This window comes from Chenopodium album, chromosome 1 (genome assembly GCF_948465745.1).
Source record: "Chenopodium album chromosome 1, dcCheAlbu1.1, whole genome shotgun sequence".
Taxonomy (NCBI): domain Eukaryota; kingdom Viridiplantae; phylum Streptophyta; class Magnoliopsida; order Caryophyllales; family Amaranthaceae; genus Chenopodium; species Chenopodium album.
In genome coordinates this window covers 79,403,280-79,421,441 of record NC_137834.1, presented here as the reverse complement: position 1 = coordinate 79,421,441, position 18,162 = coordinate 79,403,280, and the positions used below count along the sequence as shown (strand labels likewise).

At 33.2% G+C, this 18,162-nt stretch overlaps 2 protein-coding genes and 1 pseudogene across 2 annotated transcripts in view; all 3 read left to right on the top strand.

The window, feature by feature from the left end:
- Positions 1-802, top strand: part of LOC145608236 (uncharacterized) — a 1,008-nt gene extending 206 nt beyond the window's left edge. Inside the window, exon 1 of the mRNA XM_081663881.1 lies at positions 1-802. This exon is cut by the window's left edge and continues 206 nt beyond it. Within this exon, the coding sequence (XP_081520007.1) occupies positions 1-628 (628 nt within the window). The 3' untranslated portion in view covers positions 629-802.
- A 3,849-nt stretch (positions 803-4,651) lies between these two features.
- Positions 4,652-5,415, top strand: LOC145608140 (eukaryotic translation initiation factor 2 subunit beta pseudogene; annotated as a pseudogene).
- A 4,539-nt stretch (positions 5,416-9,954) lies between these two features.
- Positions 9,955-10,497, top strand: LOC145636142 (uncharacterized). The gene has a single exon (XM_081687607.1). The coding sequence runs from the start codon at positions 9,955-9,957 to the stop codon at positions 10,495-10,497; it is 543 nt and encodes a 180-aa protein (XP_081543733.1).
- The last annotated feature ends 7,665 nt before the right edge of the window (positions 10,498-18,162 follow it).

Below are 18,162 nucleotides of genomic sequence, written 5' to 3'. Positions count from 1 at the left end.
CTTCGACATCGGATCCGCCACCGCCTCCTCCTCCTCCACTGCCTTCCCACCACCGCACCTCCGCCACGACATCCCCTCTTCCTCCTCCTCCGGCGGCCTCTTCTCCGACGAACCCCCTCTCCTCGAAGAACTCGAGATCAACCCCTCCTTAATCTGGCGCAAAACTCGCTCTTTACTCAACCCTTTTCGTGTCAACTCATCTCTACACTCAGACCCAGATCTTTCTGGACCTTTTCTGTACTACATCGCTTTTGGGTTGTTCCAATTACTCGCTGGGAAAGTTCAATTTGGTGTGATTCTGGGTTGGATTGCGATTTCTTCGATTTTTCTTTACATGATCTTGAATTTTCTTGCTGGGAGAAATGGGAATTTGGATCTTTATCGTTGTGTTAGTGTTGTTGGGTATTGTTTGATGCCTATTGTTATCTACTCTGCGGCTTCGTTGTTTCTTCCTCCTACTGGAACTACTGCTGGGTTTGTTGTTGCGGCGGTTTTCGTGATCTGGGCTACTAGGGTTTGCTCTCGGCTTTTGTCCGTCGATGAATTGGGCGCTTCGGAACATCGTGGGTTGATTGCTTATCCTTGTTTCTTGATTTATTGTCTCTTTTCTATGCTTGTTATGTTTTGAATTTGATTGACTTTACTATGAATATTACTATGGAAATTACTATTAGATACTGTTGTTATATCGAATTTTGTTATCGAATACGACAATGTATGACTTTGTAGTATCTCTTTTGTTATGTAGTAAATGGATATCATCATACTAGTGTTAAATTATGATCGATTCTTTGGTTGATTATGTTTCGGATTGGTTGAGAATTGAAAAAAATTTCGTTGTACATTGATCGTTTTACGCTTTGCTTGGGTTGCATTGTTGTTTATTTGATTTAAAGATGTTTGTTCAATCTGCCTTTTGTATTGTGCGGAGTAGACTACTCTATCTGCAAAGTATCATGGTTTTCTCATCTGAAGAGGTGTATTAGTTGTACGTTATGCTTGTGGTAACCTGAAACATATACTTGAATTATTATATGAAGGGTAATGTTATGCATCTCCATCCAAAGACTCGTTTCTGATTCTGAACTTTCATTTGAAAAGAGAAATTGGCCGATGAATTGAAAGTGGAAATTATCCTGTATGTGCAGAAGTGGAGTTTTTGAAGTGAGTTTTTGATGGGGTATAATGTTAATGACAAATCTGCTTTTTGAAGTGGTTATTTGAGTAAGTTTTTGATGGGGTGTAATGTAGTCTCAGAGTTATAAATTGTGGTGCAGTATGGATTTTAATACCCATTGATATCCTCTCTTCGGCTTCTATATCTTTGATTGGAACTACAGTTGGGTTTGTTGTTGCTGCGTTTCTGTGTGATCTGGGCAACTAGGTTTGCTCTTAGGTTTTGGTGGTTGGGCATCTGACTGTCTTTTGGTTGATTGATTACCCTTGTTTCTTATTGATTGTCTCTTTTGGTTGTTGATGGTAAATCGAATTTTGGTATTGGAATACAACAATGTATGATTTTGCAGTATCTCTTTTGTTGTCTAGTAAATGGATATCATCATACTAGTGCTAAACTATTACCGATTCTTGTGGTTGATTATGTTTCGGATTGGTTGAGAATTGAAAAACTTTCATTGTAGATTGATTGTTTTACTCTTTTGCTTGGGTTGCATTGCTGTTTATTTGGTTTGTAAATATTATCATATATTCGTATGAGTGAACATTGTGTATAATCAAGAATCAATCCCTTAGTTTATTTCTTTAATTTATGATCATTGGAAAGTGTTGCTGATCATTGATTTTCTGTGCTGCACTTTCTCATTGCATAAATTGCATCCATGAACTCTTCCCAAGTTGATGGTGATGAGTTACACCTGTGTTAAGATAACCATGCAATATACCCTGCTTAGCTTCTTTCATTCTCTCTATTGAGTTCTATTACCTGTTTATACAAAAGTCCGAATCCAAGCATACTTTCAACTCTCAGGTAGATGGATTATCCTTTATCCTGATAAGAGTTATACTTATGCGCAAACAAATTATCAGGAAATAGTTGATTATGGGATGGTACTCAACTGTGATATTGCATAATATAGCTAAGAGCACTAAAAGTGAAATAGTTAAAGATGCTGTTGTGAACCTCTCTCTGCATTTGAAACAAATTAGTTGATATGTTTCCCGCTCTCTGCTATGTACTTGAAGGATGAATTCTACTTTTGAATTTTATTAGTATTATTAGATACTATATTAATTATTTGGCTGTTGATGTTATATCGAATTTTGGTATTGGAATACAACAATGTATGACTTTGTAGTATCTCTTTTATCATGGAGTAAGTGGATATCATCATATAAGCGTCGAATTGTTATTGATTCTTTGGTTGATTATGTTTCAGACTGGTTGAGAAGTGAAGAACTTTCCATTGTAGATTGATCGTTTTACTCTTTTGCTTGGGTTGCATTGCTATTACTTGGTGTGTAGTTGTTTGTTCTAACTGCCTTTTGTACAATACTAATAATTGTGTGTGTGGGCGGAGTAGACTATTCATGATCCGCAAAGTATCATAGTTTTCTCCTCCGAAGAGGTGAAAATAGTATAGTGCACCATGCGCATGGTGCACCCAAAAGAACATTTAGTATATTTAAAAGAACATGGGTAAAAAATGAACATGTTTTTATTTTCTTGCAACTGCAAATCCATCACTCTCTTCTCCTGCAATTTCTCACTCCTCTTTCCCTTCCTATCACTCTCTTTCTTGCTGCCAATTTTTACTCTCCTTTACACCATCGTTTTCATTTAAGAATTTCAATGAATTTGGGTAAAAATCATTTCCATAGTACTCATTTTCTCTCTCCATAACTTTTCTCTCTATCTTTTTCTATTTTTCAAAAAAAATTCAAAATAGCAAAATTGTTCATCTTCAAAGTGAAACCCAAGAAAAAAATTGAACTTATTTCAACAATTCAACCTTCAAACTTAAACAAATGGTGGATTCAAGTAAAATGTAAGTATAAATTTTGTACATGCAAATTGTTTTCCGTCAATAATTTTAACGTCAAAGTGTTTAATTTTGTGAATTCGGGTTTTTTTTTTTTAAAAAAAATAATAATTAAAGCTATAAAGTACAAGTTGTTCAAAAAAGAACAATTAGAGGAGAAAGAAGAATAGTAATGAATTGAAGCCAACTGGAAGATAACCAAGTAAGGTTAATTTTTCAAACACTAGCTTGTTCTTTTTCAAACACTAACATGTTCTTTTTCAAACACTAACATGTTCTTTAAAATATGCCTAATGTTCTTTTCGGAGGTCATATTCTTTGTCAAACACAAACATGTTCTTTTGTTGAACACTATTATGCATGTTCTTTTTCAAATACTAGCATGTTCTTTTTCAAACACTGGCTTGTTCTTTTTCAAACACTAACATGTTCTTTTTATTCCATGTTCTTTAAAATATATCTAATGTTCTTTTCGGAGGCCATGTTCTTTGTCAAACACAAACATGTTCTTGTGTTGAACACTATTATGTATGTTCTTTTTCCAATACTAGCATGTTCTTTTTCAAACACTCGTATGTTCTTTTTTTTTTTTTTTTTTTTCTCATGTTATTTAAAATAAGCCTAATGTTCTTTCCGAGTGCAGCATGGTGCACTCGGGTGCACCAACCACAAATTACCGAAGAGGGAGTATTGTATGGTGTATGTGTAGTGTAGTCTTCAGAGTTATTAATTGGGGTTATGGTTCTGGGTGGTTAGGTTTGCTCTTTAGGTTTCGGTGGTAGATGAGATATTGAGACGGGCATCTGAATGTCTTTGGTTGATTGATTACCCTTATTTTCTATTTTTAAATTTCCTTGAATACTCTACTAGATATTTTGGGGGGAGGAGATATGAGGGTTATATAGATGCTTATATTGGTTGATGTTTTGTGTAAAAACAATGTCTTAGCAGTATGTCAAGTTGCGTCTCTTTCATTAATGCTGATTCAATTTCGTTTGAATGGAAATCTTTCCCCATTGATTGTATGGCTCTGTTTCACATCTTTGATATCAATATGGCTGAGAAGTTAAGAAACTATGGGTTTTTCCTCATAAAAGAAATACAGGTTTGATGTTGTTAATGGTATGCAGAGTTTTGTTGATAAAATTTCGGAGTAATATGGTGCAAGTTCTGAATTCTGTGGGATTACACATTCGGTCCATTACCTATACCAATTCTTTTTAGAATATTGTTACAGTAGATGGTGGCTCTCTAAATACAAAAAAAAAAAAAAAAAAAAAAAAAAAAAAAAAAAAAAAAAAAAAAAAAAAACAGTTCATTGCTAAATGTAACATCATGAGATGGAAAATAATCTAAAGTAGGCTAATGATTTGATGAAAAGTATTAATTATAGATGCGAGTAGTTATTAGTTGTGTAAACTTTACATTAGTTTACATAATATGTATTTTTAATAATACAGAGTAATGTTTAGGATAATATTACGAATTACTTGTATTATTTAGGAAATAATCTATATTAGATTCCTTGTAGAATTAGAACTTTAGATGAGTGCCTTGCTTACCAAGTTGTTGTACCTTATAAATTCAGCCTTAGTGACCATCATTCAATTCAACTCAATTTTCTGAAGGCTTTCAAGTAAAATTTTTAAAAAAAAATATTTAAAGATGGTTATTTGCGAAGAAAATAACACCAGAGCTATGGACGACAACAATCTTGCTGATAGCATAGAACCATTGAATGTCAGTAAGAAGAAAAAGAAGAAGAGAGTCGCCAAGTCGGAAAACACGATAGATGGCAGTGACAAGGAGGAAGTCATCAGAAGTGATGAGCAGTCGCAGCAACCTTCCCAGGAGGGGACAGACAACGACGGAGATTATCAGTATGAAGAGCTGTTACAAAGAATTTACTCAGGCGGGTTTAGTGACGGCAGGCAGAAGACAGTTATGAAGCTGCCAGTCCCACTGGTGGCGCGTCAAGGTTCCAAAAAGACAGTTCATGTCAATTTCATGGATTTCTGCAAGATTATGCATAGGGATCCGAAACATCTTGCAAGTTTTATGGAGATGGAACTGGCTACAACTCTGTCTTTGGATGATAAACAGAGGTTGGTGGTTAATGGAAGGTTTGCTCCGAAACACTTTGAAGTGTTACTGAGAAAATATGCCATGGATTATGTTATCTGTCATGGTTGCAAGAGTTCTGACACAAATTTTTCAAAAGAAAATCGTATCATGTTTCTCAGATGCGAGCAGTGTGGTTCTGCGCGATCAGTTCTTCCTGTCAAACTACCGATATTTCATGCTTGCACAGGTCGTAAAAAGGTTGGGGCATGAGTTAAATTAGCCACAATTATTTCAGTTCAAATCTCTTATCTATAGGAAATTTTATACAGGAGTGTTATCTTTTGAAAATAATTTAATATTTTACTTGTATCTTTTATAAATACTTGATGGTTTTATTATTATTATTATTTTTTAAATCTCTGATATGATGTCGATTCAAACGTTTTACGTATGAATTTTTGAGGATAGTGCAAGAATCAAAAGCTATACGCCTGTATCTAACAAAGTAGAACATTGTTACAAATTGTCAATCTAGATTAAGGGCGTGTTCTATTTACTAGGTTTTACTTATAGGCCTAATATGTAAGCAAAATGCTAATTTCAATCTAATTGTGATTATAGCAATCTAGTTTCAACTTGCAAAAGAGAGATCAGTTAATTAGGATTGTCGTGCCATGGTTTCCTTCTCCATCACTCATAAATCAAACATACATCCACTGTAATTGGCCTGCTCAAAAATGTCATATGTACGCAAACTTATCTAGAGTTGTTTCTTATCACCATTTTTCTTCTATTACTTGTTTATATTTATACATACCTCCAAGGTAGCTATACTTACGCGCTTTTCAAACAATTTATCAGGAAATAGTTTATAATGGGATGATACTCATCTGTTATATTGCATAATATAGCTAGGAGTACTAGAAACTGAAATTGTTAAAGATGCTGTTGTGAAGCTCTCTCTGCTAAAGCAAAACTAGCAGATCTGTTTCACACTCTCTGCTATGTACTTGAAGGATTGTAGAAAGGTTCCTGAGATGAAACGATTTCTTTTTGTTTATGCATTAGATGTGATTGTACTTGTTTATAGTATTAAGTGCTTGACGTGTGCTTCTAAGGTAGGAATGGTTATGTTTCAACTCTTTAACTACTTAGGTAAACCTTGCCATACATCTCCTAGTGAGCCCCTATTGGAGCTACCTCCTGCTCAAGAACCGTTTGGTAGCTGGCAAAATTTCCGAGAATTAGAGTGAAGTTCCATCACATTATGCTGTTGATTTTTAAGGACGTCAACATGGTCCCCTGGTAGCATTGCATGATCCATATCGGTCATCTATTATTATTTATGACAGCAACCCGAAAATGCACCAGCCACCAGGAATCCCTTTTATGACATTAAACTCGCTGTTAAGAGACTCCTCGAATCTCATAGGATAAATCTAATAAGATGAAATAGGGAGGATGTCTCGATGAATTGGCCTAATAACCAGTCATAAGCCACTGAAAGAACCTTTTAGAACACTGTTGAGGAGGTTGGGAATGACAGGTTGACAGGTCTTAGTTTCAGACTTTCAGCCTTCAGGCAGGTTCATGACAGGCTAATCAAACCATACATTGGACCCGGGTTTGCCCTTGAAATCTCAGTTACTCTTGTGAAACTAATAAGAGCTTATTGTGAATTTCGTTGTAAATGGAAGGAAAATAACTGATGCCCTCTGTGAGCATACTAGCGTAGTTGACAACAGGCTTCATCAGAGTTGGTTCTAGCAAAGCTACATTTCACATAATTTCCCTTGATACCTGTGAAATTTATCTATAATTTCTCTATAGATGAGCTGCACATCCACCTTTTTCTTTGTACTTTTCACTCAGTATTTTTGTGTCATTTCTCAACACTTTTGAGGGGTGGAGGGAGCGAGTGCTATAATTCTTGCCCCAAAAGACCTTCCAGAGTTCCATGGAACCGAGTCACCTGACAAAACCAACTGTAATTTGATAACCAATATCTGGCCTTCTTGAGCTTGTTCAATGATTTCTAGTAGCTTAAGTAACACCTAATCCAACGACTTCTGTCTAAACATAAGGTATAAGTTAATAAGTCATGTCTAGGAAAATGTTGGAGCGTTAGTATGTTATAAGTCATGTCTCTCAAGCAAAATTTCCAAGGCCGTGAATGGATGTAATGTTAGTCCTGATATGACAGTGAACTCTGGTATTGACTTGGGGAATGCTCATGCACTGAAGAACCTATTGTTGCAAATATTCACATCCACTATGCCAAGAGAACAATTTTGAATCAATCAATCAAAGCCTTAAAGTAGTGATATTATTGAATGCCACAACAGAAAACCTATACAATGACAAACAAAGTTAATCTTGTCATTAATTTCTGTAAATAATTTTTTATCATGTTTAGGTGCAGTGTACAAACGTATACCAACAATTTGGATTTTATCATCTACAACTAGGGGTGTTAACGAGTGCTCGCAAAGTACTCGATGCAAGGCTCGGTTAAGGCTCAACTCGACACAAATTACTGTCATGATCTTATGAGCTGACATAGCTAGAACCCTAGAAGTAGAAACAGTTCGAAAGCATAGAACGTAGTATTTCTGAAATCACCAATTTTAATGTCGTTAACACCAAGCTGACTTTTAATTTCTGTTTGGGCTCCAAAAAAAGTCCTTGGACCGGCCATTAAAGGCCAAAAGATCTAAATGACAAAGAGGTCATTAAAAACAAGTCATGCCCAAGCACATGTACCAGCCCACGTGTGTCAAACTTGACATCCAAAACAAGGTAAATGTCACAAAATTCACCAAGTTAAGGTATCTACAAACATTTCCACACAATTACACTTGGATGTATTGAATTCTCACCTTGAACTTCAATCACATGTATTGACTTAGGCATCGGAGGGTATTCCTCGAACACACCCTAAAAGCCAGTTAACGTATTGTTTTGCAGGTTATTTCAACCCAACTAATGTTTGTCCAAACCAATTTTCAACCCATAAATAAAGGTAGTCTTTACCATATTGTTTTATCCAAAATAATTTTTATTCTCTAAGTAACATGCAAATCCAATGCTCTAAAACAACTAACTCACTACTAGTATTATCCTAATTAGTATGACACGTAGTTAACGCCACATATATATCTCTCTTCATCCTCCTTCTTATCCTCCTTTCTCTTTGTGTTTCTTTCAATGTCCTACATTTTCGTCCTTTTTTATTGCCCACCGCCATACTCTATGAATTAACAATGCACAAGTTTAGGTAGGAAGTAAAGAAAGTGGCAACGAAAGTATATTCACGTCTTACAAATAATATTATTGATAATTAAAACTAAAAATAATCATCATATTATAATAATAATAATAATAATAATAATAATAATAATAATAATAATAATAATAATAATAATAATAATAATAATAATAATAATATTGATAATTAAAACTAATAATAATAATCATATTATTATTATGGGCCTTCATGGCTAATGATGGGAAGTGGTCAACTATGTCATACAAAATGAGAAAAATGGGGAGGCAATGCAAAGAGTTGAAAGTAATAAATGACTTATCATCAATTATTTATTATTATTATTATTAATATAAAATAATGTTAGCAATCTTAGCATCATCTTTAACATGTCTTATAGCACACCTATTGGTTGACTCAACCAACTACAAACTGTACTCTTCCTTGAGGATGAAATTAGACAAAACGACGTGTTGACAATTTCTTATGTTTTGACTGCCTTTTTTTAGTTCAAAACCTACTAAATTAATTAACTAACGTATGGATTAATACGTAGAATTTTTCTTACTTAAGTTGTAATATGACCAAGCTCAAGATATGAGGATTTATGGACTAGATCTAGTTGTTTTAGTTAAGCATTTTAGTGATGGAATAATAGACTATCAACAGAAATTATTTAAAACAAGTCATTTTTGTAGTGGAAAAGACGAAATGTAATCGATTTTTTTTTTTTTTTTTGAAACAAACTCGATATTGAGCTAAGCTAGAAATTAAGAATTTTAGCCAAAAACAATTTGTCTCTTTTTTCCTAATCCGTATTGAGTTAATATATACTTCATTGTCGTGTTACTTTTCCTTCACTTTTTATTCATTTTTTTATTTTATTTTTTTAATTTGCAATTTTATACAGTATATATATGTTTTTTTTTTGGAGTGGAGGACCATGTAATGATGCTTATTTGCGTATAAACTAATTAAGGAATCTCAAACCTCATTGAGTATGTTAATTCACAAATCACAATTAAATTATTGTAATAGATACTACTTTTAGTAAATATATTAGAAGAATATAGTGGTCTTTTTAAAATAATTACATTGAATTTTGCATGTTTTTGTAATGTACTGTGCTAGATTATAAGAAACAAAAAGTAATAAATCATATTCACACTTCTTGAACTCTTATACTCCGATCCGTATTATTATAAGACTATAAAGAAACAAATTTAATTTATGTTTTTGAAACCTTTACATTAATTAAACCTCAAAGGACCTACATATATTCGAGTACATTTTACCTAGAAATTTCTTATAAATTTAACTTTGCTTAATGATTATAATTAAGCTAAGCAAACATGTTTCCTTCCACCGAACTTTGAATATTTCTTATTGTTGTTTTTGTATAGATAACTACTAATTAAACCACTAATTTGACCAAGTTTTATGTGTATGTTACCAACCCAATAATTAGTAGGCCTTTGTGCATTAAATCAACGTACCAAAATCATAGTTTAAGTCATCCCTTATATTGTTATATATATACAACTATACTATACTCTTTTCTATACATTCTTCTAATTTAGACGTTGATCATATCAACTCTTCAATTTCCACATAAACATACATAAAATGGTTCGTCCATTTCCTTACCCTATAACAGACCATTTCCAATCCCTTCCGTTAAGCATAGGTATTTTCGTGTCCGTGTTTGCTCTCGTTGCACTATGTGCAAGGCACGGCACCACAAGATCTCCAAGGTCATCGAATAGGTACGACAACAACAATCTATACGAGGAGAAGGGCGCAAAGAAAACATCCAATGCATCTACGACGATAAGTTTGAAGACACCACCAAGGTCTCCCTTGGCCAACCCTAAGAAACTCTTGTCAAACATAAGCAACATCAAGACGTACAATAAAAACAACGATGATTGTAAGGAAATTAACCAAAAGGAAGGGTTCGGCGAAGGAGGGTTATGGCAAAAGGAAATTCTAATGGGAGAAAAATGTCAACCTCTTGAATTTTCAGGCGTGATATATTATGATAATTATGGGAATAAAATTTCGCAACCTCCGCCGAGGTCTCCTAGAGCTAGCGTTGCTAGTAGTTGGCAAGGGAGCATGTCATCATTCCCGGCTTCAAGTCGATCTAGCTCGGACACTAATAATTAACTAGACTAAGCGGAAAAAGGAAAAAAAAAAAAAAAATTAGAGGTATTTTTGTTGTATGTACAAATTAAATTCTCTATGTGAATTTTCTCAAAGATTGATATAGATGATCAAAGTGAAAAATATGTCAAATTTTTTCTGAGACATGTTGATTGAATGGTGATTTATTATAATTGGTTTATGAAGTAGGATTATAATTATCTTTTAATGAACTTTGTTTTCGATCGATTTTTTCTCCTTTGTTGGCTTACAAACCATCAATATTTTTATTTCTATGGAAAGTTGATAACAATGGGCTTTTTGGTACGAAGCATGTAATACATCTAAATTTTTCCTCAAAAAAAAAAGTAATACATCTAGGTTAAGTTAATAGTGTTTGTCAAAAAAAAAAAAAAAAAAAAAAAAAAAAAAAAAAAAAAGGGACTACTTTTTGATATTGGTGGTTGATTGGTTGGCTTTTAAGTGAGAACTTTGATTTGGAACGCCTCTATGTTGGTTCTTCACTTCTTTTAGGTGTGCTTGTAATATGATATTGATGAATTAGACTTGTGAATTGGCTTGATAAGGTGAGGCCTAAACGTGATTATTTTCGAGTTTATTTGGTATCATGGGTCGATATGTATCACGAGTCAGATAGTATAACTGTAACATAGCCGATCATTCTTTTGTCAACCTAATGAATTCAAGTAAATTTCTTTTACATTTGAAGTTTTTAAATAATTAATTTTCAAGCTAAGCATTCTTTGCAATTTATAAAACTTTAATTTAGGGCATGTTCTTTTCATCTTAATTTTAGTTCAGTTTAGTTCCTAAATTCATTTTTATCTCATAAACAATTCAATTCAGCTCAGCTTCAATCAATTCAGTTCACTTCAGTATAGTTCAGCTCAGTTCAGTAAATCAGCCCCTTAATTGACAAAATCCACCCCATTGGTTAGACAAACACAATGCAAACTGTGATTTGCGAAGAAAGGTAGTTCCATACTTCCGTGCCAAGAGAAATGGTCCAGCCGTAGAATTATAAAAATTGGCCTATTTTGGCCCTACACATTATAGTAAATCGTAGTTAAGCCTTTAACGAAAAAAAAAGTACAGAGTAGCAATCTTGCATTTTATTTTTAAATTGACCAAGTTTGAAGTAATTATTTTTTAAGAGTGTCAATTTGGTGAATTGTTGCCAATGAGCATCTTTTCTACGCCGGTCAAGATTATACGTAGTAATTTAAACTAGCCTTCTGGCCCGTACAATGCACGGGTTATTTATATAAAATTGTATTGAGAGATAAGTGAGGAATTATCAGTAAGTCATTATAGGGTATAATATGTAATTGAAAACATGATTAAAGAAATTAAAATTTTAGAACTTTAATCGAAAAAAAGGCTTAAATAAAAAGTGAAAGTGCTAAAATTAAAGAGAGAATAGGAAAAGGTTGAATTAAAGGGGAGAGAAGAAGATGAAGAGATGGAGTGTGTATGAAAAATAAAGTATAAGTTTAATGAAAGAATTAAAAAAAATGGTGTAATAAAAAATTAATAGTATAAGATGACATGTGGCACTATGGTTGGGGAAATGTAATAGAATGGATGGGAACATGTGTCTTTCTTAGTTTCTTGGTTATAGTTTTTAAATACTAAGTATAAATATAGATATAGATTCCCTTCATTCTAATCTTCTTGTTCTACAGAGTAGTTGTGGGAAGAAATTCAACTATAGAGGCATACAAAAAAATAGCTCATGCATTATTGTAATTTTTCTTACCAAGGGGGATATTATTTGTTGTACAAGTACTAACTCTGTTTTATATTATTTGCAATTTTTAGCAAAAAATGGATTGTTAAGATAGCGTTTAGAACCGTTCAAAAAAAAGATAGAGTTTAGAAGTATTATGCTATACATTATTTGCAACAAATGTTTTCTTTCATTTTTAAGTTATCATTTTTCTTTATCTGTCTCCTCATCATATGCATCCAAATTTTTCTCATTTTATCTCACACTCACAAACAAATTTTGCATTTTGCTTAGGAGTCTGTGCCCCCAATTAAAATTACTCATACAAATAATATAAAACAAAAGTAGTACTACGTATTTATTTTGGCAAAAAAATTGTAGACTTGGAAATTTTATGAGTATTTTACATTTATATTAAATTAGTTAATTTGGGTTAAAATCATATTAATAATCCATTTTAATTATTTTTGGTCATCCAAATAAATAATCCGAATTAATCAAATGCAATTTAGGTTATAAAATAAATCAAATGGACTAGGTTAAAAGACTTATAAGTCATAAAATGGGCCAGGCCAAACCTACTAAGTCCACTCAAGGGGTTCTCTTCTCCTATAAATACATCATTCCTCCATCAATTGAAGGGATTGAGAAATCATTATTCACAAGAGCTCATAAAACTCAAACGGAATTCTCTATGAAGTAAGTCAACAAGCACATCAAATTCATGCCGGCTTGTTCAGATACACATTTGAGCGGGATTAAGCTTCAGAAGTCTTCGATCAGGTGTATTCAAACAAAACCCTTGAATACAAGTTGACATCATCAAACGTCACCCTGCATTCAAACTCAAGTCGACGTCATCAAACGTCAACCTACAGGTATCATACATGTGTCCCGTCAAGCTGCGAAGACTTAGTTTATTTTATTATAAACTATTATACAAAGATTGTACCCAAAATTCATATATTAATATAAATTCATTTGTTACTTTAATTCCATCTTTATTTATTTAGACTCGAAATTTGCGTAAATAAACATTATCTTTATTTCCATTGAAAACAAAGTTATGCACTATGACCCAATTTGATGCATTTGCATATAAATTACATCCTAGAAACAGGTAGGCCGTTATTGGGCCATGCCAAATATTGGATTATATGGCCACTTAAAGAGAACCCAAGTCCTTGTTCAATTATTGGACTAAAATAGCATTACATGGCATTGGCTAGGCTGACATGAAGTCCAATCAGGCATGGCATAGATGTGTCCCAACCTAACACGAGCCCTCCACAAACCTATCACAACTTCACAAGTCACAAAACGAGTGGCATGCCATTGAGCCATAGGTTGTATAGACTAGGGGTGGCATTTCGAGTCAGTAGGACAGGTTCGGGTCAGATTTTGGGTTATGCTTAGAAACAATAAAAAAAAATAGTGTAAAACTTAATATTATTACGAAATATGAATTTTTTGTCAAATCGGGTCGAATTCGGGTTATTCGAGTTCGGATCAGGTTGGGTTCGGGTTTCTCCCAGTAACTTGACTAACTTCGGGTCGGGTTCGTTCAGGTTAGCGGGTCGGGTCAGGGATTGCCAGCCCTAGTATAGACATCTTTTATTTTGGCACAAGCCCAACACAAAAGCAACATGTAAGCCTGTTTATTTTAAACCAAGTTACAAATAATATACTACCCCGTTAACTATTATTTGCAGCAAAGGATATATTACTCACAAATAATAGTTAATGGAGGTAGTTAACTGTTAGAGTAATACCCCTTTGTTGCAAATATTAGTTAACGGAGGGAGTAAGATATTAACGGAGGTAATACCCCTTTGTTGCAAATAATAGTTAACGGAGGTAGTAAGATATTTTAGGGGTTTATAAGTACGTGTTTGTCAAAGGTCATTTTATTTCCAAATAATTGAAAGGTCGTTTCTTTTTGGAAGATTGGCTAAAAATCGTATTATAATTGACAATATTTCCTATTTTTTTTTAGCTTATATTACAAATATTAAGAATAGTTGATGTAAGGAGTGAGGTAAGAATAATAAGATCATCTTGATTGTCCATGTATCCAATCTCTTAAATTAGCTGGCACAGATACCACTCTGTATTGTGGTACATTGGATCATATATATATATATATATATATATATATATATATATAATGAAATTAAACTAAAATTAAGTTTATATTCATTCTAGTGTGTATCAATTAATTCTGCAACCACTTCAATAATTCTCTTGATCACATATCTTGATGATCCAAATCAAGAACGGTATAATGTACGTCAATCTGTCAATAATCTTGTTTGTAGAAATAAATAAAATATTTTATTAACTGAAGAACAACTATTAGGAGCAAAAAAGTCAAAGAAGGGATTTGGACATTTGGTTTGTAAATTGTAAGGAGTGAGCTACCTTGGCATAATACGGGCCAATTGACCAAATTGGTAAATAAAAAAGACCCTTAGCGACAATTTGGTAAAAAAAATAATTTCGGCGACAATTTGGTAAAAAAATTAACCCTAAGCGACAATTTGGTAAATAAAATTATCTCAGGCGACATTTTACCCAAAAAATACAAAATTTTCCAACAAATTACTCGTGAACACTTAATTTAGTTCGTTTTTCGTGGTTATTTATCAATCCTTTTTTTTATAGAAATAACAATTTCAAGAAATTACATGTTTAGTATCAATTTTCACTTAAGTTTCATACTTCCTATTAACGAAATGTTTTTAAAAAGGGGTAGGAAATAAATTTGGTATCAAGATTTTGCAAAATGAAAAAGAAATGGCATAGGTATTCAAAATTTATAAAAGGAAAAATAAATTTAAAATCACAAAAACAAATTAAATTATGGTTTTTAAAGAGTTTGTCGGAAAAAATAGAATTTTTGGTCTAAATGTCGCCGGAGTTTATTGTTTTTACCAAATTGTCGCATATGGTTAGGTTTTTTTACCAAATTGTCGTCGGATTAAGTTTTTTTACCAAATTGTCGCTAGGGGTCTTTTTTATTTACCAATTTGGTCAATTGGCCGCATAATAAGTGATATATGTAACCTTCTCCATATCATACTCGAATTTGGATTCGTTTCCTACCACAAAACTAAAAGGCAAACACAAAATTAAGTCATTAAATGTTTAAAGGCGTTAATTTTTTTATTATTTTTTTTTTTATAAGAATTATCGAAGTGTGTTTGAAAACTTTGTACCTAGTACTACGAGTTTAAGAAATTGTTGTCCAAATTGTTTTTGTTGTCGAGCCAATTAAGCTCTTAATAATTGTTCTTTAGAATACCTTTCATGTTCTATATATTTTCCTTTGAAGAAATTTACTACCTTCGTTTTTAAAAGTTCGACTCACTTACTATTTATGGGGTCAAAATTAAATAGCTTTGACAACATTTTATGACTAATATAATAGAAATAAATTAGCACGTGGGATCTTATTTGATTTCCCTCATTATAAATTTTCCAACTACCAAATTTCAATAAATTTCACTTGTATATAGCCGAAGATATTTATGGTAAAAAATGTTCATCGAATACCGCACAAATGCAAAGTGAGTTCAACTTTCAGGAACGAAGAGAGTATATAGTAGAGTATCATACAAAACCATTGTGTACTGTTGAAAACAAGTTTTGTATATAGAGCATACTCAGCATAGTGATCTTGGTACGGTGCTCATGTGTCCACCGTGACTCCACCCATGACAATTGAATCCCCTTTACTATGAAAAGCCCCATAAGTAAAATTAGAACAAAATACTCGTAATAATATTGGCATCTAGCCCAACAAACTAGACCTGTACAAAATTATTCGATAATTCGATTCGCAACCAATTCGAATTTTTGGATATTCGATTTGAGTTAGTTTTCATTTCGGATTGGATATTCGATTCGAAAAAGTGGATATCGATGCGGATTTGGATTTTGATTTTCATAATTTTCGATCTTCGATATCCGAAATATAAAGCCTAAAATAGTGAAATATATATAAAATTTTAAAATTGTTCATATAAAACTGACCTTGGATTATTAACTTATTATAATATTCTTAATATACTTTATGATAATATTTATTGCAAAAGGACTACTATTTTAATTTGTTATAGTGGGTTTCTGGTGCGGCTGGCCGCACCATGCGGCAGGTTGTCAAATCAGCAAATGACAAAGTAACCCCCAGACAAAGTAACCCCAAGACAAAAGTAACCCCTGACTGACTTAGTAACCCTTGACCAAGTAACCCTGACTGACCTAGTAACCCCTGACCTAGTAACCCCTAGTACGTAACCCCTAACCGACCTGGTAACCCCCGACCTAGTAACCCCTAACCGACCTGGTAACCCCCGACCTAGTAACCCCTAGTAACCCCTAACCGACCTAGTAACCCCTGACCTAGTAACCCCTAACCGACCTAGTAACCCCTGGCCGCCGACCTAGTAACCCGAAGTAACCCCTAACCGACCTAGTAACCCCTAGTAACCCCAAGTAACCCCTGACCGACGACCTAGTAACCCCTAACCGGACCACCTAGTAACCCCAGATCTAGTAACCCCTTACCCACCACCAACAAAAAACTACCACCAACAACCACCACCAACGAACCACTACCAACCTAAACGCCTTGCCACTAGCCCCTAACCCACAAACAAACCCCGATCCAACCAAACCATTAAAAAAAAAAATCAAATCAAACAAATACCTTAAAATGTTAACAATGGTTTCGAATATCACTTCAAATGTGGCTAAAAAGGCCAAATTCGACCATGAAAATTCTAGATCTAGAGTTTTCAGGGCCGAATTTGGCCTTAAAAACTTTGAACTTGTCACCAAACCACCACTACCCTCCTAGTGAAACCACTACTTCCGACGAACGAACCATGGAGACGACTATTGATGACGATTGAGAAATTTGTGTTACGTTCTCTGAGAAAATGAGATGAATGTTCTAGCTTGAAAAAAAAGAAAAGAGGAGAGAGAAAGAGAATAGAGAGGAGAGAGAGAATTTTAAAAAAAAAAAAAAAAAAAAATTGTGGCTGGCCACACCGTGTGGTCAGCCACATATGAAACTTAATCAATTTGTTAAAATATGTTGTACAGCTTAGCGATAAAAAAGCGGTAAAATCAATGAAATTTTGAAAATAATATAATCAATTTTAATTAATATTGGATAATGAATATCCGAAACATCTGAAAATTTCGGATATTTCAAGTCGGATTTGGATATCAATTCTTGATATCCGATCCGAACACGAGTCCATTGAGGCTTTAAACCAGTCATAACGAAATTTGATGAAGAATTGAAGCTTAAACTACTGATGAAATATAGCCCCATCATCTTCAATTTTTTGAAATATAAATTATTAAATATAGTCCCATAATTTTTTACTTGGTTAAATTTAGTTTTTGTAACACAACAACAAAATATTACAATTACTGAGTACGTAACAATGAAGAGGACAAATTAAACCAGATATCTTACGTATGGCCATATGCCCATATGTATGTATTGTATATGGTTACCGATTAAGGAAGAAACAAAAATGTTATCTGAAAGTCTACGATTTTTCCTTGAATTCATACAAAGTTACAAGATCCGTTCATTTGGTTTGCTAATTTATAATTAAATACAAACACCGAAAATGTACAATATTAATATATCCATCAAATTGGTTATTTTAAACAGTACAATATTATGGCATTGTATACACCTGTTGATTAAATTTATAATATAACAACAATATTGATGCGTTATTTACGGCCATATGTATGATTGGTTTTTTTTTTTTTTGACATTCTTCTGTTAGATAATGATTTTGTCTATATAATTATATTTTGGAAATTAAAAAATGCTGAACACCTAAATTGGAATATATGGCAATTTGCAGTTCAGATTTTGAGAAAAATCGTGCATGTGTTAGCTTGATTCT